This window comes from Ruditapes philippinarum, unplaced genomic scaffold (assembly GCF_026571515.1).
Source record: "Ruditapes philippinarum isolate M1 unplaced genomic scaffold, ASM2657151v2 ctg1040_1_1_1_1, whole genome shotgun sequence".
Lineage (NCBI taxonomy): Eukaryota > Metazoa > Mollusca > Bivalvia > Venerida > Veneridae > Ruditapes > Ruditapes philippinarum.
Window position 1 is genome coordinate 197,547 of NW_026854359.1, and position 16,244 is coordinate 213,790.

Consider the following 16,244-nt stretch of genomic DNA (forward strand, 5'->3'; position numbering starts at 1 on the left):
AATAGAAAGGAAAAAAATATGGAAAATATATAAAAGACGCCAATCAAAATGATTTATAAAAACCCAGCATGACATCGAAAGCAAATAAATTCGAATATAAAACATCATTGACAGGCAGAGAGAAAAAATAGGAAATTCTTCACTTTTAATATGAAAAAAAGAACTGAAAATTGAATTCAGAAAAAAGTGAAAATTTATTTTTAATACAAATATTTAAAAATTGCATCACAAAGGTTTAGACTTTTATAATCAAAGTAAAAAGGGTCGATCTGTTTTAATGTACAAGGTTCTTGTAAAGTTATTGACTATTTACCATATGCCAACAATATACACAGCCTAGCCGGCATCATCTTGCACATTCATTCAGTCCGCTATTTACTGTTGCTCATTTTTTCTCCATATTTTGATATATTTAAATCCCTTTAAATTCAAATGGTCGGTTCCAAATTAAAAACAGGACAAGTCCATCATACAATATAAGCAGGTTAAAGCAGCATGCTTCCAGATTCGTGCTAATCTTCAAGAAACTTTTTAAAATGTATTTAAAAGTAAAATAGTACGCGAAATAAACAAAAAGGAGTAAAAACACATTGCAAACGGCACTTAGAAAATCCACTGAAATTACCAACCAGAGGTCAAATTATATACAAATAGTCCTTAATTACTGCATGGTTGGTCCAGTGTCTTTCAAATAGAATATTCTATTTGAAAGACCCTGTTAAATACTGCAAAATCTGTCCTTAACCGTAAATTATTACTTGAATATTGAATGTTTTACTTTTCTTAAAGTCTTATATTAATTACTACATTTTTTCGCAATTTTGATTGGAGGCATGCAGTTTTAAGAGCTAACCTAATATACTACCAAATAGCTTCGTATTTATGATAAGGCAGGGTCTTTTGAAAGACCATGGGACACAGAGTTGTGTGTGTAGTGTACTTAAATTGATAAGAAATGTTGGTCAATTTTCTCAATTAACCTTATGAGTGAATTGTGGGTCAAACTTTCAATTACAGATAATTATCAAGGTTTATAGATGTATACATATGACGTTGTTAACAGTGTATAATAAGTATTGTTTTTAATTTACAATGTAGTGAAAATGTATTCATAAGCTACAAAAGTGATGCAAAATTAATATATACTAGTTAATTTACATCATGTATTAAGAAAATGTGATTGGATATAGAAACTCGAGAAGGCTGATATATAGTTATAGCTTGGAAGGATTTTACTAGAGGCGTCTGACCTGCACTAACAATGTATGCTGAAGCAGAAGAAACGGTAAGTTTTGTTTTAAATTAAAAAAATAACTTTAAAGAAACTTTCTATATAAATTAATGCATCAGGTGTTTTTCTCACATTATTTTTCTTTCAACAATAATTAATATCTTCACTGCAATGAAAGATTGAAAAAAAAAAGAAATGTCGGCGATGAACGGCGGCAAAAAGAAATAATGCACTTGTCCCACGTTCGTTATTGGTCGATCACCATAATCTTTTAGAATAATATAGCAAAAGCTGCATTTTTTTCCAGGATTCCATCTGTCAACAAAACGTCTTTTTACATTATTAGGCTAGTTTGACTGTCAAATCTACATTATTATTTCACTGGAATACATATATATATAGTTTGCTTCGACTGTCATCTATCACATCAGCTTCAAGACAGTGTCAAAATGTTTATTCGTATAAAAACATTACATGTTCATCTTCAAACATCAAATTTAAAACATGTATACAACGATATAATTAATTACTTGTTTGAAGATGATAAACACTTGATATTTATAATTAAAGATCAATCTATCGATATTTATGACAGGCATACTAGATCAACTTCCGGTCTCTCATCTTAACAAAGGCCATATGGCCGGATTTTATCCGATATCTCGTGCATAACATTAACTTGTCAATATTAAAGTGTTATCACAATACACTTAGTTACGTGCATATCTATAGTAAACGTCCATATATTTACGAGACCCTTATTGTACATGTTTGTTTGCATCCAATATTCCGTTATTCTTGTCTTCCTTCTTAGTTTATTTGAATTTGTTTTAGTTCGGTTGTGTTGGAAGCTATAATTAAGCATATTGAAACTCTCTCGAATTGATTCAATATTTTGCATGGAAGTCAAAATACTACTTAGGCTGCTTTTGTGACAAAAACTTTCACATTAAGCGCAACATTCTTGTGATGATGAGAGCATTCTCTAGAACCACTATTTCAATGTTATAAAACTCTTGTTTTGCCATTTCTAAAGGAGGAAAAATTATTAGTTTTTCAGGCATAATGTGTGCCTTTAAACGAACTGGGAATGATATGTTCTGCTTGTATGTCCAATGTGTGATAGTTATAGACAGATTCTTGTTGAAAAAGGCGTGCAACATCCCCATAAAACATAAAACATAGAGTGGCGGCATGGCCGAGTGGTTAACACTTCGGACTAGTAATCTTATGATCGCAAGTCGCATGGGTTCAAACCATGACAGGGGCAAGTCGTTGTTTCCTTGAACAAGAAACTTTACACTCATTGCTCAGTACTGGTTGGTTCCAGGAACGGATTCAAAAGTGTGATTATAAGCTAATAGCTTCCTACACAATCGAACTAAAATAAATTCTGTATGAACCAAAAGATTTTGAATTTCAAGTGATACTTGAAGTTGAGAGTTTTGTTCGCTAACAAAGATATGATAAAGATTTCAGCAACATGAATAAGCATAGTAACTACCAGTTATGTAGTAAAGATAATGGTTGATAAGCATATCAAACACAAATATTTTCAACACATATTTCAGTTGTCAAGTAATTGAAATTAGGTCTTTTTAAAGACCTAATTTTATTTTAGCGCGGATATGTTAAGAATGTGTTGTTTGACATGATAACTTATTGTCTTTGTGTGTTATAAGATAATCACTGCTAATCAGTCCACTTTAGATCTGAGTATGGCTGATAATAGATTTTTTAAGATTTTTCTCCGTGGCCGAGCGTTTAAGGTCGCTGACTTGAGTTCACAGGTCCCTCACCGCTGTAGGTTCGATCCTCACTCGGGTCGAAATGTTTCATGTGAGGAGGCCATCCAGCTGGCTTACGGAAGGTCGATGGTTATACCCAGGTGCCCGCTCGTGCCTGAATTAATGCCCGGAGGGGCACCTGGGTCTACCTCCACCAATAAAGCTGGAAAAAAATCGACGAAAAATCTCTAGGATGGCCCGACTTGAGTGTACGGTCGCCTTTTTATATTAGTACCTTTAGAAGTCTTCATTTATCGATCTTTTAAAGTGAATTGGTATATAATGGAAGACCTGTAATACAATTGTTAACGTTGAAAGTATTTAGTATAAGACATAAAAACAATCCACTTAAATAATTATTCATCAAAGTTGTCGGCAAATATGTGAGATACCTGATCCGATATTACATACATGTATATTTATACAGCAGATAGTTCAGTGTTCTAGAACGAAATATTATTATTCATCAGAAAAATGGTCATTCTTAATCAATTAGAACTTTATCAACATTTTGTTTTCAAGTAGCATTTTATGAGAAAATCCAAAAATGATATATTTCTATTGTTTTTATCAATATTTGAAATACTAATGGAAAATGTGCCCATTGTAGACCAATCCACTTTAAGGCGAATCCTCTCGGGGGGGGGGGGGGGACTGTCTAGCAAATGTAATGTAAATATGACGTCTCATAAAATTCTATATAACATTGAAAATTGTATAACATTTACTTTTGTAGCTCAGGTATTGTCAATATTGTACTATTATGCATATTGGATGAGACGAAAATTAATTAGTAAACATTCAATCATATATAAAATAATTTAAGGTTGCATTTTAACACGTGATGTGCGCTTACAAATTTACATATGTTGTTTTCTTTCAATACATTACCATGTATAAAACCCCAGACTTCGTACAGGACTAACCAGTTTGACAAAAGGATCAAATCTGCGTCCAGTAGAAATATCAAAACATCTACATAATAAATTGTTCATTTTCAAAGAAACTTTTGTCGCTTGCTGAGTAATGGTATTTTTGGGCTTCTGCAAAAAATCTAACTGATGAGAATACCATTCCATATATGTAAATTTGCCAACAAAATAAATTATTATAAAAATAAATATTATAAAAGTAAAATCGTACAAATCATAATAAGTTGTGCAATACAAATGATATAAACATCACGATTATCTAATCAAAATCGACGTTACAAAAGTGCAGTATTATGATACGCGACACAGTTTTGTCCTCGTTATCAACCTGCGGAAATACAAAATGTATTATTTGAGGAAATAGGTTATCAAACTTGATTATTCGTACAAAATTGAAATTTGATTGGGACTCTTAAGTCATGTATATACATAAATTACAAATACTGAAATTTAAACATGCGAACGTCAAACATACGCTTCGTCTTAAATAACAAAATTTAGTCTACGAGACAAAAATTTCCCTTGAAGGTTTAGAATCTTTGAGTCCAACGTTTTAATTTCTTCAAACGGGCGGATTTCTGACATTCAAATACATGTGTAAACTTCATTTAGACATATGGCAAAGCCGAATTCGGAATGTTATTTGGACCATAATCAAAGTAGCAAGTTTATATAACCTAAGCCACAAGACGAATGTTATATTGCAAACAACCCTTCTTCCTAACCTGTCAAAAATCTTGTTTAAAATATATAATATAGCAAATACCTTTTCATTGGAATGTAAAATATAGAAATAAAATAAATTTTTGATATGTCTCCAAGTTTGAAAAAAGGAACTATATGATACGTCTACATTTGCAAATGCCTATATTTGTAAAATATCTTTTTGATATACAGATTTTATACAGATTTTATTTCCAAATACATGTGGGTATTATACCCATGCAATACACAGCATGCAATACAAACATACATACATACAAAACATAACATCAAGGTCATTAAACATATATAACATATATTTTAACATTTACTATATATTTGAGACATAATTTTGATTTAATGTGAATAGCATAATTATAAGCACGGTTTAAATGAAGCACAAGTTTTGCATAAAAATTTTATATCAATTAAGTAACATTACATTTACCTTCTTAGCTAATATAATTTACGAATATTCAACATTTGTTCTTAATTCAAACATTTTAAAGATAAATGATATGTCTATACATTTGCAAATGCCTATGTTTGTAAAATATCTTTTGATGTATCTACACAATGAAGTGCCTATATTTGTAAAAAATCTTTTGAATGGTGTGCCTATAGTTGTGAAATATCTTTTTATATGACTACACATTCAACTGCCGGTATTTGTAAATTGTCTTTTTGAAATGTCTACACATTGAAATGCTTATATATTTGAAAAAGCTCTTTTTTGATATGTCATAACGCTGAAATGCCTATATTTGTAAAATGTCTTTTTTGATATGTCTGCACATTCAATGCCTATATTAGTATTTGAAAAAAGATATTTTTGATATAATGCGAATTATGTTGATTTTGAAAGCACGAACCCTAGGTTTACTTATAATTGTAATATTAGAGTAAACCAGTCTGTAGAAATAAAAAAGGTATACTAATTCAGTATTCATTCGCTAAAAGGTTTTGTGCATTAAACTATCGAGGTTATATATGACGTAATGGTACATGTATCTAAATAGCTAAGACATTCTTGTACATATATTTGATGTATATTCACAACTTCCCAACACTGTTTAATCAACGAGATACTCTGAATGTGGGCCTTCCAGTTAATCAGGGATGTAAGATACGTTCATGTTTTTTTCCCGAAAACCGACAAGCACCATGATAAATTGACAAATCTATTAAGTTTTAAATATCTGTTAGAACATGATTTGTATAATGTTCAAAACCGTTTAACGTTACTTTTCTTATAAAATGCGCATTTTGAGATTCGAAAAATGTCAAACCGCTCAAAGAAAATAAAACAATATTCACAAATCTGACAGTACTCTCAGTATTTTGATTTATCACCATGCACCCCCCCCCCCTCCAAAAAAAATCAGATAAAATCATATTATGCCATTTCATCATTTCATTTGCATGACTGCAAGTAAACTGAAGTGTATATGGTTTAATTTACAACAGCAACAACAACAACAACTACAGCAACTACTGCAACAACTAAAGAAATAAATAAAAAAAAACAACCCAAAAGCAAAACAATAGAGTCATGTTTTTATAAATTTAGATTAATTTTTGTTGAAGAAAAATAAAAAAATAATTTATCACGGTTAACCAGTTCAAATGATAAAGGATGTGTATTTTGTAATTTGTTTATCATATCAACATCATATTCTTTTATAAATCAAGAGTATACCGTATAAAGTGTCTACCTGTTTTTCACCTGTTTAACTTGTTTGCTTTTGAAATGCATAGACACTAATATCATGAAATGTGAAAATCTAACCCGAATTTATACCACAGCAAATAATACCTAATGTATATAAGCACGAAGTTAGGAATATCTTTTGATTCAACCCTATTGTTATTTCGTATTTCCTACCGAAAAGGTAAGTTAAATCTTTTTTCATTTTTTGATTTTCATATGAAATTTTTGTTCTTTAAAGAGTAATTGCTTTTGTTTTAAGGATAAGTTAAAGAAACTGTAAATTTAAAGAAAATTGCAAACTTATATGTAAACAGATATCTGACGTGAATTCGCGATTTCAAAATACTTAATTCACGAATGCATGGTTTCAACTTCATGAATTCAGTGTTTCAACGCCACGAATTCAAGATTTCATATTCACAAAGTTAAAATGTTAAAATCGTGAAGTTCAAAACGTGAAATCGTGAACTTGAAATCGTGAATTCATTAAGTTGCATATTCGTGAATTCTGTATGTTGAAATCGTGAATTCATGACATTGAAATTGTGAACCCGTGAAGATGAGCCCGATAATTAAAAAAAAAATATCACTCAGTCTTTCGTGCGCCTGTCTAGTAGAAACGCGTTATTGACGTCATATATATGCCGCTGAACAAGGCCGAATGGCCTAAAGCTTCGGCGAACTGAAGTAATAATCATATTATATATAATATATAAATTTATTATTTAAAGTATATGCGACAAAAAGCTATTAAACCATATCTATTGCGATTGTTTTCATATTTAGATTATATTTATTTGAAACACACAATACCCTTTTATCATACACATGTTCAAAGAATAAAAACTACCCCCTCCCCACCCCCGGTATAATTTTATCTTGACACGTAATAATGAATAGAGACAAGATAAAAATTTTAATTGTTATCATTATTATTTAAAAAAAGCAATAAAAACGTGTATTTTAAAGCAGTTGAGTTTAAATTGCAGAAAGCGTTTTATTTATTTGACGGTAACGTGTATTTCAATGGTGACAAATTTCCTTGCCAAATTATCTATCACTTCAGTTTAATAATTTTCACTATTTATTGTGAGATGAACTTCGAAAGGATATAACTAAAGTCCAGAGGTTAGGGACTTAAATTTGATGTTTACATTTCCCCAGATGATTTGTAATATTTGGTTACGTTAGATGTGCAAATACTTATCGTTTATATTTAACTACTATATACATATACATGTATAAGGAAAAGCAGACGACATTTTTCTAAATTAGAAACTTGACGCACAAAAGTTTAAAAAAGCGTGTCGAGAGCTATTTATAACGAGTCAGTGACGTTCGTGTCTAAAAATAGATCGGGAAACGAATCGTCCACTTTACTAATTTAAATATAGAAAGCAGAGGGATTTTCTTATTGTTTATAAATGTATTTTATCGTTGGCAAATTTCATTTTCCGTCTTAATTCTTTTGATTGTACAATTATATGAAACGATTTATCTAAATAAAACATATTTAACCTTTAGAAAATCTGAAGGCCGCTTTAAATGAAATGAATGAAATGAAAGTGAGTATCTCCATAATGATCTCGCTGATAATGAAAAGAACAAAAAGGTTCTAGGTTATCTTCAAGTTTTATATTGATTACTCCGTGGTTTACAAGTTTAAGGATAATTGGTTGTTGATGTAAAACATTTTATTCAAGAGGATCCTTGGTGGTATGATATATTATATTTTGTGTATGTACATGTATTATATTCAATGTTCAGTACAAATATTAAATTATTAACCGTTTAAACAAACCGGATTTGGTTCCGACATGTTTCGTTTACTATAAAGTATACTGTGTTGTTTTTTAGGACACGTGAACTCAGGATTATTTTTTGTTGTTGTTTAATAAGATGTGCATTTCTATTTGATACTTTCAGCAAATTATCGTCATATTTTGTAAAGTTTCATAACATACAGGGAATAAATTATAAAGGGTTTAGTTTATTTAGTTAAACTTTTTGGATATTTACAGCCAGTATTTAACTGTTATAATATTTACGAGTGAGTTATTTTTATTATTATTATTATTATTATTATTATTATTGTTGTCGTTGTTGTTGTTATTATTATTGTTGTTGTTGTTGATGTCGACCGATCTTGAATTGGAATAACGACAAGGTTCTTCTCTGTTCTATTCTGTTCTCTTTCGTACAATGTTGTTATACTCTATATTATGAGGAAACGTTATTGTCCTAGAAATAAAAAAGCTTATATACGAATTGAGATAAATAAATTATTGTGTTTCACATGTTTATGTCCATTTTTCTTCAGTTGTAAGTACTAACTTTTCAGAAAACAGCTTATGCATATTAATATGGATTTATGTTTTGAATACTGTATGACAATTTGAAGCGTTCTGATATACAGAGATAACTTATTTGTATATAATAGATGTTAAATTTATTGTATGTGTCACTCCTGTAAATAGAATTGATATCCGAAACTTAAACATGTTTTTGTACTGACACATCGTGGTTGCTGTATAGGGAAATCAAAAGAGTTAAAGTTACCGCATACGTTAGCATAAAATACGACTCAATATCTTAAGAATATGATAAAAGAATGTTAACAACTGATAATTCTGTTTTTTAGAGGCACTTAAACTAAAAGCAGAGATAGAATACACAAAAATTATATTTTTCACACTTGACTTGAGAGTCAACATAATTGAATTTATTGCAAGAATCACGTATATAATTTGAGTTTATTTTACGTAGATACAGTATTTATTCACTTAAAATATACATACTCTGCGGGAAAGATTTTATTTTAGAGATAAAATAATACGCTTTATTCCATATGTGATAAATTTATGCATGAAAGAAAAAGAAACTTAAAACTATTTAAATGCTTTCATTGCCGTTTTTATGTTTGTAGCTTTTAAAATTCAGTAAATCGCTGTCTACACAACAAAAACAACAAAAGAACGCTGCAACGGGATTTATAATGCAGTAGCTTAGCACAACACATCACAGTACAGCACAGCACAACACAATACATATATGCACAGCACAGCACAGCACAACAATGTACAGCACAACACAGCACAGCCTAATACAACACAATAAAGCTTTACACAGTACAGCACAACACAACAATGTACAGCAGAACACAGCACTGCACAATACAACACAACACAGATATGCACAGTACAGCACAGATATGTACAGTACAGCAATGCACAACACAACAATGTACAGCAACGCATCGCATCTTTATCTAATACCAGGAAAAAAATCTTATTCATACAAAAAAGTTAAATTTATAACTTATATATAATATATCCAACACAAACAGTTTTTTCCTTCGTGTAAATTTCTTACAAATAATTCTTTCTTTTTTTTAGATTAGGCTGTTGTGTAAACATAACTCTTGAATACAAAACATCTTTAAAAATGTATCGGTTGTCTCCCTTTGAATCCGCTTAACTATACTCGGAATAAAAATTCATGTTGTTTTTTCATTCTCAGAATAAAATAAAATATAGAATATAAAGAATTATATTATATATATAGAATATAAATAGTAATTTAGAATACGAATCAAATAAACAGCTAGACTAGACTATAATCTGTTATCACTGACCTTGCATAAGATTTTCTCCCGGATTTTAGAATGTTTGTTTAGTGATAAACAGTTGGTCGTTTTTATAAGAAGGTTGTTAACATTTCAAAATGGTTTTACATCAATTCATTCATTTAGGTGCATTAGCAAACAAGCAATATAAATTGTCAAGTGTGAAGGGAGTCAAGCCCCCCCCCCCCACTCAATGGAATGTGAAAAGGAAAAAACAACATAAACGGTTCTGTTCTATATCATTTGCTGAATCTTCTATGTACATTGTATTATAATGTAATGTATATTTCACCGGTTTGTGGTATTCTCATTATTATAAAAATTGATAAAGGATCCGCCTTTTTATTCACAATTCGTCTGTAGAATGCTCTTGCACGTCGACCATGCATACGAAATAGATTTATACATGTATAATGGTCTCATTGACCTCCTGTGCATCAAAATAGTAAACATAAAAAAAATCGAGTTCCATACATATTTTGTATCATTCATTGAATTACTGAATTCAAAATTTATAGGTTACAAACATTTAAGGACATGAATGGTGACATGTCCGTGTCAATCGAATCCTTTGGCTCTTTCCGTCAAACTTCGGGTAAAAACTGGAGAGGATGCTCGAGAGGGCGGATGGACTCTCATTAAGCCTAGAATACATTTATGCATACATGCCTTAGACAAGTTCGGACACCATAATTTATACACGTTTATACACAAAAAAACCCATAAAGTTTACATTAACACATTATGACAACAAACCAAAGAGCAGGAGCAATAATTCATGTTTATTTTGTAAACTATTTGTTTACTCAAATCTAATTTTACTTTAGTTATTCAGTTTAATATGCAAAGAAATTCGTACTGTTCTGTTATAACTTCACCATGATTAAAATACAACACTCTTATAAATATGATAACATGTACACCAAACGGAACACCGTACATGTATATTTATATAAGAATATTATTGCCATATTATGTCTATATGCTGCACCATGCGTACGACTAAATAAACCCGCTGTTCTGTTCTGTTTATCATGTTAGCATAGTTAGGTGTCAAAACACAATTATGTCGAAATGTATTGTACATACAGCGTTAAATCCTACCCACGGGCATGTTTAGTATGTCTATAGTACAGTACTTTTATGGGCCAGGCTCGGTACAAAGGTCAATATTACATTGTTGATGTTTAGGATGTTTTACTGTTTGTAAACAGTTATATGTTATATATACAGGACTTGATATTTAAGGTATGATACGTTTCTGTATCTTAATTTTTTTTACAGTTCCTTGACAAAAAAAGGATCGTGCGTGTCCGCATGCAACATTTTGTTATTAGATCATATCTTAACATAAAACATGAAATTTTAAGTAAAGTGTTCAAATGTCGGAAGGATGTTATAACTTTTTAGAACTCTTTTTTTCTGTAAATTTCAACAATTTTAGGATAGAACACAACGCAACATTATTTTATTGTTTGCATACATAAAAATAAATACACATGCGCGATTGTTATACATTGTTATTTATTTCATAGAGGGATATGTTTGCCGTGATTTCTTCATTTTTTGCTGATATTTTTCATTATTGATAGAATGTCAAGCTCTTGTAGTTTAATATAAGTTTTACAACTATGTACGAGTTCAATAGAATCTGTATTGTACTCAACTCAAAAAGTGTTGTATTGTATTATGCATACAGCTATATAACTTTTGGACTCGAAAAATGAGACTACATAGAGTATAATATGGATCTGATAAAAAAGTTTTGGACAAGGGAAATGAGGCTAGATAGAGTACGATATGGATCTGATATGGACGTTTTGGACTAGGGAAATGAAAACAAAAAATACTTGATGGTATTTAACATGCATTAAACTCGAGGAAATGTTTAATGAGGTTTGATTAATAACATTGAATTCAATAATGATTTGAACATCACGTGTTGCAAATGCTGCACATTTTATAAATTGTAAAATATATGTGTATATAAAATATATGTGTATATAAAATATATGTGTATATAAAATATATCACTGGCTACTTTTTTCATACTACTCATTGAGTTACGACGTCACGTGACAACTTTAGGAAGTACACTGCATCTGACATTATCAGTTCGGAACGACAAATTATAACATGACTTTTGGCAACACATATAAAATAATAATGTCAAAGTAGCAGTATATAGGTCATACATTGTACAACAAGTGGAACACAAATATCAAAACATAACAGTCATGGTGAGCATTATTAGACTTTAACATATTGCAGACAACACTTAAAAAATCTTTCATAGAAATGATTCTTTAAAATTTGAATTTCCTAACATTAGTTAATCAGAACATCTCGGCTATTATCAATAATGACTTACTATCCGAAGTTCTTATCCGGAGTTTGACGGAATTAGCCGAGAAGATGCGATGTAGGTTTTTTGCATGTTCGTTATGTGTGGTCGTGCTGCCAGTCTTGTACACTTATTGATCTTATTATAACATCCGGTATTTGTTAATTAAAAATTCGTTAAAATAACACAGCGTTATATAAAGTGGCATATCAGTAAAAACTTCCTTCCGGTGCTATTTAGTTTTCTATTTTCACTACATGAGAAAATGCATTGTTACATTTGAACACTTAAAATCCCTCTGGATATTGTACATTTTATTTACATGTACATTGTATTTCATTTAACGATACTTATTAACTTTTTGATAAACTTTTTTACAATATTTATTATATATTTGTACATGATAAATTAACACAATTTAATTTCATTTTCTTAAGAAAAAATACAATATACATAAAAAAGGATTGGACCAAAAGTTGTACCAACATTTTCTAGGGTCCTTAAGAACCATCTTTTGAAAGTAACGGTAACATAGTTTAATCAGTAATAGCAACACAATTAATATAGTTAATTCTTGTATTTAGAAATAGCAAAAAACACATTTTCTAGCTATTAATCACAGTTTTATAAGCACTGTGAATGAAACTACGTTTTTCCTAGAGTTTTGGGTTTTTGTTTGATTTGTTTTGCTATGATAAAAGTTTTCAACCATTGTTTAAAACAATTGAGATGCTTAAAAAATTAGCAGTGTTTTGTACTATATGGCCGTTTCAACCAGAAATAATTTGTACTGTATTTATTATATTTCCTGATCGAACTATGGAACGCCGCTTCTATCTTATATGTTTGTTTTAAACATCTCGCGATTCGTGCCACTGTTTTTCTACTAAGGGATGTTATTTTAAGATATTTAGATAACTCGTTTCATATCATTGTCAAATAAAAAAAATTAAGATGGAAAATGGAATCTTGGGACGATAAAATACATAAACAATAAGGAAACCCCTCGATAGCTCTTACCTACCGGTCCTCTCTCTATATTTAAATTAGAAAGTGTTTTCCACAACAGAATATAAAAGCTGAAGGCCGCTTTAAAGACAAGGTATCATATCTAATAATCGGCAGCGGAATTCTACCGAACCAGCATGTTTTCTTTCTATAATGGTATATCCTGCATAATAAGTTAGCATTGCTTTCTAACCCTAGACATTTAGGCAGAAAGAAAACAATTGGTTATGTTGACTGATTTGGAAAGCTTTGTGCGTCGTGTAGTCGCTAGCGACAGCATGACAAAGCGCCAAACGGTCGCTAACGATGCACGCTAAACTGAGCGTTGTCATGTGGCGTATTGTCGCGATGTCACATTTTCACTCGTGTTTGGCTTGTAAGTCAAGCGACAGGGCCACATATGACAACACGCCACAGGTCAACGCGCCGTTTGGCATGCTTTGCTAGAGACAGGGCGACAAGACGGCAGTGCGACAACATGCCGTTTTCACTAGCGATATGACGACAAGACGAAAAGGCGATAACTATATAGGTTGTGTTGTCGCTATCGACAACGTAACGCGCAAAGTGTACCAAAATATAGATTACTTAAATAATACTACCATTGACAATATCGGCGCTCCATAGAATCTTTTTTTTAAGTTAATATTTTCATTCATGAAACAGTAACTGGCATTTTTACAACAGGCATAATGCACATGACTAAAGTCTAACAGAACAAGTTATAAAAAGTGACGTCAGAAAACGGATTTATTAAAAATTTAAAATTATATGAGCAGGGACTTTAATGAAATAATTTATTGTATGTGACTAATTAACATAATAAACGCAGATGTCTTGTAATAACGTAGACGTTCCAAATCGGGTAAGGAAAATGTTCAAATATAGTACTAGTAGTTCAGTTTATTTATGCTAAGCGCCGGAATTAACCATCTGTCACTCATCAGCGTCCATGCCGTTTCTTTCTAGAAGTCGCATCGGGGACGTTACATTCGATTTTACGTTCGTTGGTGGAAATAGTCGACAATAGTACCCAAGGCGTCAAGTTTCAAACAAAAAGGCTCATGATAGTGCTACCCTCTCTGAATCTATCATCTCTGGTACTTGAGATGACTTGACCTTGACCTGCCGTGTGCCTTCTCCACGTCGTGCACGCCCAGGGATTTGGAGAAGAGGCGTTTGTGCTTATGTAGAGAATGGACGTATTTCACCGCTTACCGATTATTTTAGATATTAAATTATATCTAAATATATTTGATTTTTTTATATTTGGTTGTTTTATATATATGATTGTTTTATATTATATTCGAGTGTAGGAGTTGCAGTCTCTCAACATGACAGTCCCGGACACTCATGACAGTGGTCTGGACACAGGCAGTCGCAGAAATGACGTCACGGCACCGGAAGTCGGCAACGTAACGCCTGATGATTGTAACGTTATTTACGGCGTTGAAGACGTTCCACCCTGGTATCTATGTATTTTGTTAGGATTTCAGGTGAGGATTAAACTTATAATTCAAAATATGTTAAAAGATTTCTTTAAAAACCTTAGAAATTATCGTACCCTAGTAGATCTATGTTTGTCTTTAATAGAGACATACATATTGTTGTAAGTTATAACCTTACGTTTTTTAATGTCTTTAGAAATTTTAATTATTTACAAGCATATTCTTAAAAGGGGATAAACCATGTCATAAATAATCTCAGCTTCACGCAATCATAACTGATAAGTTAAATGCCACTTTTTGTAATAATATTAAGAACAGTCAAGAAAAAAAAATCTAACAAATTATTGGTAGGTAACTGCGTTCCTATCCTGACATTAAGTAAGCACTTATAGATAGTGTAGAATCATATTCTCAATCATTGACATTTTATTTTAGCACTACCTGACAGCTTTTGGTTCAACAATTACAGTACCTCTTGTCTTGTATCGCTCGTTTTGTATGGACGAGGACAAGGTTGGACTAAGTGAGCTAATCAGCACTATATTCTTCGTGTCCGGACTAGCTACACTACTTCAAACAACGTTCGGAACCAGGTACTCTTACTATTGTCAGTAAAAGTAGAAACAAATGCATGTGATAGTCATCTCCTTTTTTCTTCCTCCTCCTCCTCCTCCTCCTCCTCCTCATCATCATCATTATCATCATCATTATCATCATTATCATCATTATCATCATCATTATCATTATCATCATCAGCATCATCATTATCATCATTATCATTATCAATCACCATCGACATCATCATTATCATCACCATCAACATCATCATTATCATCATCATTATCATTATCATCACCATCAGCATCACCGTCGTTGTCTTCACCATTATCGCCTTATTCGTCATCATCGCCAAAATCATCACCGTATCATCATCATCATCATTGTCGTCGTCACCATCATCATCATCTCCATCATCATTATCATCATCATCATCATCACCATCATCATCATCATCATCATCATCATTATCACCACCACCGTTTTCGTCATCATTTTCCATTTCATTTTCATCCCCACCGTCATCATCATTTCCTAGTTTTATTTAACTTATTTATTGCTCCTTGCTTCGCATAACTGTTGTATTAAGGTTGTAATATACATGTACATTTTGGTATTTTGTTAAATAACCATTTCAGTTGATAAACTACCAAATTTTCTACACATGGCAGGAACGCCTTTCAGTAGATATACATACATATATATATACAAATGTATGTAAATGTGTTCCTTATTTATATACTGTTTATATATAAACAAGTGTTCATGCTCATTTATAGTTTCCTGTTCTAAGATAAGGAAATGATTCAAACAGTTAACAGTGATTACGTGTTTAAATAGTTGTAGTTATGTTATATTTGTTTTTTTTTATTTAAACGGTTGAATCTCTTCTGCATGT

At 31.3% G+C, this 16,244-nt stretch overlaps 1 protein-coding gene across 4 annotated transcripts in view; it reads left to right on the forward strand.

Annotated features, from left to right (window-relative positions):
* Window positions 1-1,024: 1,024 nt before the first annotated feature.
* LOC132739931 (solute carrier family 23 member 1-like) overlaps window positions 1,025-16,244 on the forward strand; it is a 31,489-nt gene continuing 16,269 nt past the window's right edge. The window contains exons 1-3 of one of the 4 annotated variants that reach the window (XM_060727770.1): window positions 1,025-1,285; window positions 14,657-14,836; window positions 15,224-15,381. In XM_060727770.1, the coding sequence (XP_060583753.1) occupies window positions 1,262-1,285; window positions 14,657-14,836; window positions 15,224-15,381 (362 nt within the window). In that variant the 5' untranslated portion in view covers window positions 1,025-1,261. Of the gene's footprint in view, window positions 1,286-6,385; window positions 6,545-11,107; window positions 11,237-14,017; window positions 14,206-14,656; window positions 14,837-15,223; window positions 15,382-16,244 lie in introns of those variants that run through there. The other 3 variants (XM_060727771.1, XM_060727769.1, XM_060727768.1) reach the window with 3 other exon arrangements.